An 8,692-nucleotide genomic window follows, 5' to 3' on the forward strand; every position below is an offset into this window, starting at 1 on the left:
ATGATCTCTCTAGGATGATGAAGACAAATAGACAACGGATTTCTTTTTTCTTCTTTGATGTCCTGTTGTTTTATATATACTAAGTATATATACTAACATAAATTACTACAAATTGTACAATGAAAAATCTCATTTAACTACATATAGAAATTGGAAATAAAAAGGCTCAAATCTAAAGCCTATTCCAATCTGGGGGAAATATTTGCAAAAACAAAAATGATCAGGCTAGATTGTGAAAGATGTGTTTTTTTTAAAACTTAAAAGAAGTGTGGCACAGCACAATAACATCAAGCCTTTGCCGACAAACAATTGGGTAGTCCTCTTAAGAAGAAACAAAAAGAAATCACAACTATACTACCGGCAAGCCTACAAATATGATTTTAATTTACATCGTTTCATTCCCGTCAACTACGCAAGTAGTAAACTTTTTTTTACCAGAAATCCTAAATGGAGAGGTACTAAAAAAACATCCTCTTCCCCCAACAGCTCGTGTATTCTACATCAGTGTATATGTTTAGAGTTCAGACCATATATACAGCCACATCAGGGTCTTCGTTCCCAATTAGTATAAGCCCCTCGACAAGGACAGGGAACATGGCCCGCATTGGCTGGCAGCTGGTGGTGACCGCACCGGCTGGTGCATCGACGATGTCATAGCCATGGTGCTTCTTCAGGACACCGATCACACTTGTTGTGTCTCCCTCTCTGATGAACCTACAGTTTTTGTTGTAGCAGTCTTTGTGAACAATAAAAATTGTAATTGAACTGCGGAAACCAGCCAATGCAACGATCATGACTTGTGGCTGCATAGCTTTCTTGTGTTCTGAACATGAGTTTGAAATGTAGCACTGACATTATGCATGTAAAGTCTTACAAGATTACTATGTTATCTAACTCCCGTATTCTATCATAATTCCTGGTTGAGCTTTCATTATTAGTTTATAATAGGCTACATGCTATGTGGACCATTGCAAAACTTAGATTGATGCTCCGCTGTCTTAAGTTGTGGCAAATCAGTATACAAAGTTCAGTGAGATATTTGAGGAAACCAATATATATTATAGTCCTTTATTAATGATGGCTCATATTGGTTTGCTATTTGGCAACTAAGAGGCGGATTAAAATCATAGTTGTTGAAAATGATGAAAACCAAAACATGGATAGCATTTAGAGTGATTTGGTATGTGAAATATTTCAACTTTCGTTGCTAATTTTGTTTCAGTACTCCACTGAGTCGACATGTTTTTTTTACACATGAACACTTGCTAGTAAACAATATTACCTAGAGGTTAGCAAATTGTGGCATAGTTAATAACCCAAGAGACTAGCAAAGCTCGCAGCATATATAAGCCAATGTCAAGCATAATTTATCTTTTCTCTTTTAATTATTGTTATTATAATGAATTGGATTTCCTAACATTCTTCACTCTTCAGTACCTCATTCTAGACTCAACAATGCTCTAACACTTTTTTATGTGAAAATCACTTATATCGCTTTCATATTAGTTGTGATCTAACCATGACCTTTGGATTCCTGCCCCCACATTTTTATTGATGCATGAAGGATCTTACCCTTCCTTGGCGCGCACAGCGCCATCGCAGGACAAGCCGTTGCTTGCCATCCAATTCTTCAGGTTCAACGACGACGCGCCACTCCCGTCACCGTCAGAGCTGATCGCTCTCAGTTTGATCATCGGAGTGATTTTGGCACCCTCGCCGGCGCGCACATAGAACCTCTTCCCGGAGTTCCTGTCAGAGATGTAGAAGTTTGCCACCCGTGCCTGCCAAAGCGATGCCAATCAGCTGGACTGAATGGAAGACTGGCGTGTCAAGTCTGAACGTACGGTGGCAGTGGCAGCCAGTAAGCAGAGCCTGACCTCGGAGTGTCTCAGCTGCCACCGACGGCGGCAGCAGTAGCCGGTCCATCGACGGCGCTCGAACAGCTGAACGGACGTGAACACGCACCGGGCGGCGCCGGCGTGGAAGGAGGCGGTGATCGGGTGGCGGCCGCAGGTCACTTGCTGCAGGAGCAGGCTCGGCGGTCAGCCGGTGACGTTAGAACAGAGCATGTCAAATACTTGAACAGATTTTAGTTTGCAGCCATTGCTTTGGACCTTGGAGGAAGGAAGAATGACAAGTTAGCGACGCATTGCTTTGGTGAAGCAAAAGTGGTTAGGTTCCTCAATCGAAGCCATTGACCACTACATGCGACTCATCAGTTTTGACATTCTCTGACGCATAAACAAGTTGAAGCAACAATTTGGACCAACCAAAAAAAATGTAAAGAATGCATATAAGGACACATCACAAGATCTTAGCCACGTTCCCAGCGGCAGTTTTTTAAGTTGGCATGCATGGACCGTGGATGAACATGGATGCAATGCAATTGCCATTTGTCAGTGACGTGAGAGAGCAGAGTTGTACTACTGCGTGAGTTAGCAGGTTTTGGTAAGGATGAAGCTAGGAAGGAAAGACAATGGCTGATTGATTTTGGTGAGGAGATTGATTGATCGGATCGAAAGAGAGCTCACCCCGGTGATCTTGACGAGCTCGCCGATGGGTATGTCCCCGTGGCCGTCGAACACCGTGTCGGGGAACCGCCGGAAGAACCGCTCGGCCTCGGCGCCCTTCCTCCACGCGTTCGACGCGAGCACCGCGCCGACGGCGGCCACCGCGCCGCCCGCCGCGGCGAGGACCTCCCACCGCCGCCACGACACGAGGCAGAACGCCCCGGCGCCGAGCGCGGCCGCGGCCGCCACGGCCACCAGCACGTAGCACGCGAGCGGGACGCCGAGCCGGGCCCTCCCGCGCGCCGCGCTGCCGCCCGCGGATTCCGCCGCCGCCGCCTCCTTCCCGGCGCCGCCGCGCCTCCAGCTGCCCTTCCTCGAGGACCCGCGCCCCGGGGACGGGGCCTGGGACGGGGACGGGGACGGCCCGACGAGGAGCCCCGAGTGCGAGAGCTGCGACAGCGGGCCGGACGCCGGCGACGGCGACGGGCGGGGCAGCGGGCCGGAGCTCCGGCGCGAGGACGCCGGCGACGGCGCCTGCGACGCGGCGATGTCGAACATCCGGCCGAGCTCGCCCGAGCGCACCGGGTCCCCGCCCGTGTACGGCGGCGTGGCGGCCGACCCCACCGACAGCCGCCGCTCCCGCCGCCTGTCCGGCGCCGGGCCGGACACGTACATCCCGCTCCCAATCTGATGCATCGGCCCTCCGAAAGAAACCGCGGCACGATCTAGCTAGCTGGCTGGCCCCAAGAAGTGGAAGAAGCAGCAGCAGCGAGAGGAAGAGGAGGAGTCCACTCCCCGTCACGGCGTGATGCGAGGCTACCTATGGCTGCCGCTTTAGGGCGCTGCGTGGTGTCGTGATCATCTTATCAAGAACAGAGTAGGGAGCACTTCACTGAACAGAGCACAGTGCGGCTCCGAGCCGGGAGAGGAATTCCCCGTTGCTTGGTCGCGAATTCATCCGAGGTCGGCGCGGCGCAGCGCGGCTGGGCGCCATCGGACCTGACCAAACGTTTCGGAACAGGTCCTGCCAGCATTTGAATACGGCCGGAAGTGGCGGTGAAACTGAGGGGGAGCCCGCCACCCGGCGCCCAGCTCGCCGCCCGCGCGTGCCAGGACGTGGCGCGGTGGCGCACGCTGCGCCCAGGTCATTGCTCATCAAGAATTTTTATTAACTACGGTTTCGGTCGCTGTCAATTCGGGGACAGGGGCGGAGGGCCTGTTATGGCCCGGTATGGCGCGCGCCATACCTAAAGCCCAAACAAATTTTTCATACCCCCGCATTTACGGGCCCAGCCCATGTATCCGAGAGGCAAAAGCGAGCGGCTGGCGTCCGACTCCCCGAGCTCCCTGTCCCCTCCGAAGCCTGGCCGCACGCCCGTGCCCGTCGTCCGCCTCCGCCCTCCGCCACTCCGCGTCTCCACGTCTCCGCCCCGGCCCCCGGCGCCCTCTCGTGTCTCGTCGACGTCGCCCCAGCAGCCGGCGCCCCCTCGTCGACCTCGCCACCTCGGGACTCGGCGTTGCCGCGTCGGCGACCCTGCGCGCAGGCTGCGCCGGTGCGCACTCCCCTCCGAACCCTAGCCGCACGCCCGCGCCTGTCGTCCGCCTCCGCCACTCCGCCCCGGCCCCCGGCGCCCTCTCGTCGACCTCGCCCCGGCGGCCGGCGCGGCGGCGCCCCCTCGTCGACCTCGCCGCCTCGGGCCTCGGCGACCCCGCGCGGCCGCGCGCAGGCTGCGCTGCGCCCGCTGCCGGCCGGCCCCTCGGCGACCCCGCGCGGCCGCGCGCAGGCTGCGCCGGTGCGCCCGCTGCCGGCCGGCCCCTCGTCGACCCCGCGCACTCCGCACGCGGCCGCCGTTCTTGCAGCCAGTAGCCCCGTTCAGGAGTGGGTGAGTTGGTGGGCGGGGTTCGATCTGAACAAGGCTTGGGGTTCTTGCTAGGGGCGCCCGGTTGGTCAGCTCGCAGAAGAAGCTGAGCTGGTTGGGCGTGGAGGCTCTGATTGACTTTTGAGGTGCCGGGGGTAGAAAGGTTGCCTCTTGCTTGCTGGTTTCTTGGCTCTGCAACTACGGAGCTTGCTGATTTTCCTCCAGAATTTGTGGCGCTCCGTCCTGACCTTGCCAAGATTGGACCTTTGGGGCTGCTTGCTCACTGTTTGCCTTGCTGGAGAATCTTGGGAGCCTCTGTTCCTCCGCCACACCTAAATTTTTTGTTGTCCTCCGCCACTGTTCGGGGATGCGACTTTGGCGCAAATTCCTCTGGAAGCGACGCCAAATCAAATCCACGAATTGCTCAAGATACAGCAAAACTGCCGGGGAAACGCAGCGATCTTTACTGCTACATCTCTCGCGAGAAGTAGGCTTGTTGAAAAAAAAAACTGATTTTTTCTCTCTGCACCGTCTCTATCCTCTCTGGGCAGAACCGTGGTGTGTTTTCCAAAAAAAAAAAACCGTGGCCGCCGTAGCAAGATCCGGCCGGCGGCGTTCGGGAGCGCCATGGGACGGCGACGCGTGAGCACTCGCGCAAATTGCACGCCCCCGACGCTGCGGCCGACAGTTAGGCCGGGGGCGGACACGTGGCCGCACGGGACGGGGCCCGGCGAGCGGGGCGGACGGCGGAGATGGGCCGGGGGGGGGGGGGAACGGGAATGTGAGGCTCTCCGCACTCGTCACTCTCTAAATTCACTCTCTAAAAGGAATATTCCTGCCTAGTCATCAAGATTCTCCTCTCTATATTCAGTTTTGCTGCACTCGTTCACTCTCTATATCTCCACTCTATACCAACTACCAGCAGATGGGCCCACACGTCAGATTTTTTTACTCCCCTCGGCACCCTCTCTCTCCCCCCTCCCCGTTCTGCCTCTCTCTCTCTCTCCGGCTCCCGCAGGCACGCCGCCCCCTCCCCAGCGCCTCCCTTCCCCGCCGGCGGAGGGCCCTACGCCGGCGGAGGCCATGGCCGCGCGGTGCGCGCGGCGGCTTCCTCGAGCTCCCGCCCGCCCCCCATGGCGGGCCTCCTGCTCCGGCCCGCAGGGAGGCACGCGCCGCGCGGGGCGGGGCGGGGCTGGGTGCGCACTGCAGCCACGGCCCCTGCTCCTCCTCGGCCGGCCGTGGCGGCGTGGCGAGCCGGGCTGGGCGCGCGCTGCGGCTGCACCGGCCCTCGCGGAACCATGGCGGAGGAGGTGGTGGGAGCGAGCAGGGGGCGCGGAGCGTCGCGGCCGGGCGGGAGGCAGCGGTGCGTGGGCGGGAGGCGGAGCCGTGGCAGCGAGGCACTCCGCGGCGCGGCGTCCGGCGGCGGGGAGCTCCGGCCTCCCCCTGCGCCCCTCCCTCCCTCTCCCTCCCTGGCGAGCTCCCCCTCGAGCTCGCCTGCTTGGACGGCACGGCTCGAGCTCGGCGGCCCGGCTCAAGCTCGGCGGCCCGGCGGCACGGCGGCCATGGCCCGGCTCGAGCTCGGCGCCCGCCGGCGAGGCAGCAGCGGGCGGGCAGCCCTCCTCTGCTCTGCTCCTCGACGCGGCGTCCGGCGGAGGGGAGCTCCGGCCTCCCCCTGCGCCCCTCCTCCGGCGGCGGGGAGCTCCGGCCTCCCCCTGCGCACGAGGCAGCGGCCGCGGCGAGCGTGCGGGACGGCGGCCGCGCCTCCCCTGCTTGGCCGGCGAGCCGCGCGTTCCCTGCTCCCGCTCGGCTCGTGGTGGTGGCGGCGGACGGGACGGCGGCGGCGCGCTCTCGAGCTCCGCCTTGGGGCCATGCTCGGCGAACGGACGGCGGCGAACGGGGTCGAGCTCGGCCGCGAGCCCCTCCTCCTCGGCCTCCTCGCCGCGCTGGCGGCCGAGCTCCGCCGCTCCCTCCTCCCCCCCTCCCCTGCTCGCACGGGAGCTCGAGCACCTCCTCGGCTCCGGGCGGGGCCGCCGCGACCCACCCCCCAACTCCCCTCCTGTACCCCCCCCCCTCCCTCCCTCCCCTGCTCACTGCCTTGGGTGGGCGCCGAGCTCGCCGCCCCGTCCCCCCGCGCGGGCGAGCTCGCCGCTGCAGCGGCCCGCAGGTGAGCGAGCAGCGCCGCCGTGGCGAGCTCCGCTCCGCCGTGGTGCGGGCGAGCCCCGCGCGGGCGAGCTCGGCGTGGCGGAGCGGCCGCGGCGGCGGTGGCGGCCATGGGCGAGCGCGGGAGGGATGCTCGGGAGCAACGGACGGAGGCGGGCCCCACGCCACGTCGCCGGTAGAGAGCGGCCGCGGCCGCGCCAGCTTTGGCGCGCGGGAATCCCGCCGCAACGATGCAGATCGGTTTAGAGAGCGCCGCTGCAGCACTTTTTTGCGGTAAAAGGCTCTCTAAAACGTGTAGAGAGCGACATACAGATCCCACTGCGGAGAGCCTGAGCGCGGCCGGGTCCCGTGACGGGACGTTTTGTCGTTTTCGGGGATCACATGTGACTCGCGGGGCCGCCGGAGCACCGGATCCGACGGGACCGACGGACAAACAAGTAGGACTGAGTGCGTTTGGTTAAAGAGCTAAACTCATATTTATACTATAAAAGTTAAAATAATTAAAAAATTCTCACTAAAATTAAGCCCACCATATCCCTCACGGAGGTCCCACTTGTCAGGTCCAGAGGTTTGACGAAAATGGGTGAAGTCTCATTTTTTGATAGAAGAAAAATATTTTCGCCCAAAAAACTTATTTTTCTCACTAAAAGTTTTAGCATACCCGCATTTTACTTTTCTTTATTTGATATGACAGGCCCGGAGCATACATGGCAAAAATTTCGGCCGAACCACCCCGCATGGAAGGCCAATCAATTCCCACATTCACATAAATGTGAGGAACGAAAAATATATTTGGAAGGAAAATATCTTTTGTTTCTTTCCTTTGCTTATCTCCTTATGGACACACACGGTTTATTTTTTTCTTACTTATGTACATGCACAAGGATTGTGTTTGAAAGGAAAAAAACATTTTTTCCTTTCTTTTCTTATGCACACGCACACGATTTATTCTTTTCTTTCCTTATTATGCACACACACAGGATTTCTTTCGAGCGTAGCTTTTTTGGAACGACTTGTGCCTCCATTGTCCATGCCACCAGCGCCATTGTCCCAGCCACCAGTGTCCACGCCTCTCCACCAGCACCTTAGGAAACTGGCACCCTTGTCCACCGCCGGCGCACACGTCTCCTTATCTTCATTTGTCCCTGCCACCGGCGTCCAGTCCTCTCCGCCGGTGCCCATTTTTATTTTGGACACCGTTGCCCCTATCCATCGGCGCTCATCGATCTGCTGACCACTGGCGTCCATATTGTTTGTCGCAAATAAAGGTAACATTCTTCACTCCATTTGAATGTTGTGTTTCCCCTGGTCGCCGGCATCCCCGCGTTCTTTCAGTTTGTTCTAACATCGCACATTACATGGTCATCATGATTAGGGCCTTTTATTTCTATCCATGGAGGTCACCCTGTGCGCCCCTGATGCGCTTCTCGCTACCGTATCGATGAAAGGGGATCGAGCTCTTTGTTGAGACTGCTAGAGGTAAGATATTGTTCTCATTCAACTTTTGATACATTTGTTTGTTTTAATATGATGATTATAGTGAACCATGTATTTTTAGATGTCCATGTTAATAAAGATCCATGATACATGATCAGTTGAATATTTTTCTTAGCAATGGATGGCCGTCGACCATGTAGAAATATTGATCGAGAAGATCAGTTTGACTCAGATTTATGGGAACTAGATGATCCGATGCATGGAGTCGAAGGTATATTTTTTCAAACTGGCTTATGAAAATGTATTCTTACATGATATAAATGATAACTAATTAATAATGATATGATTTATTATTTGATAGAGAATGATTTAGATCAAATGAACCCAGAGGATCCTAGAACAGAGAATATGGAAGACGATGAAGCACGTGTATTTCATGTTAGAGGTGTGCTTCTCATTCAAGAAATTACTCGACTACTACTATTATTTACTATACAAAAAATATTATATATAGAGATGTCTTGGAATCATGAGATATGTTTGTGCTACAGTTTTCTATAAAGGTGATGTGTAACAACATGCATTTATATCGAAATATTTTCAAATGTTAGAATTCATAATGATTGAATATATGTATAGTGTATACGTTTAAACATACTTGGCGCACTGGAATCTGCAGTTTCATATGAGTCTTTGGATTAGTTTATATTAGAAGATTAGATGAGA

General features: G+C 56.4%; 1 protein-coding gene across 1 annotated transcript; it reads right to left on the reverse strand.

Annotated features, from left to right (window-relative positions):
* Positions 1 to 230: 230 nt before the first annotated feature.
* Positions 231 to 3,570, reverse strand: LOC120703992 (uncharacterized membrane protein At1g16860-like). Its single transcript, XM_039988230.1, has 4 exons — positions 2,532 to 3,570; positions 1,878 to 2,021; positions 1,573 to 1,781; positions 231 to 714 (listed from the first exon to the last, which is right to left on the reverse strand). The coding sequence occupies exons 1-4, from the start codon at positions 3,204 to 3,206 to the stop codon at positions 522 to 524; spliced, it is 1,221 nt and encodes a 406-aa protein (XP_039844164.1). The 5' UTR covers positions 3,207 to 3,570; the 3' UTR covers positions 231 to 521.
* Positions 3,571 to 8,692: the final 5,122 nt, after the last annotated feature.

Source organism: Panicum virgatum, chromosome 4K (genome assembly GCF_016808335.1).
Source record: "Panicum virgatum strain AP13 chromosome 4K, P.virgatum_v5, whole genome shotgun sequence".
In the NCBI taxonomy this organism is placed as follows: domain Eukaryota; kingdom Viridiplantae; phylum Streptophyta; class Magnoliopsida; order Poales; family Poaceae; genus Panicum; species Panicum virgatum.

Excerpts from the sequence above, each read along its gene's own strand:
- LOC120703992 (XM_039988230.1), bottom strand. The coding sequence starts at position 3,206 with ATGCATCAGATTGGGAGCGGGATGTACGTGTCCGGCCCGGCGCCGGAC. Across the intron at positions 2,022-2,531 it reads AGCTCGTCAAGATCACCGGG|CAAGTGACCTGCGGCCGCCA; the intron begins GTGAGCTCTCTT and ends CTGCTCCTGCAG. Across the intron at positions 1,782-1,877 it reads GGCAGCTGAGACACTCCGAG|GCACGGGTGGCAAACTTCTA; the intron begins GTCAGGCTCTGC and ends TCGCTTTGGCAG.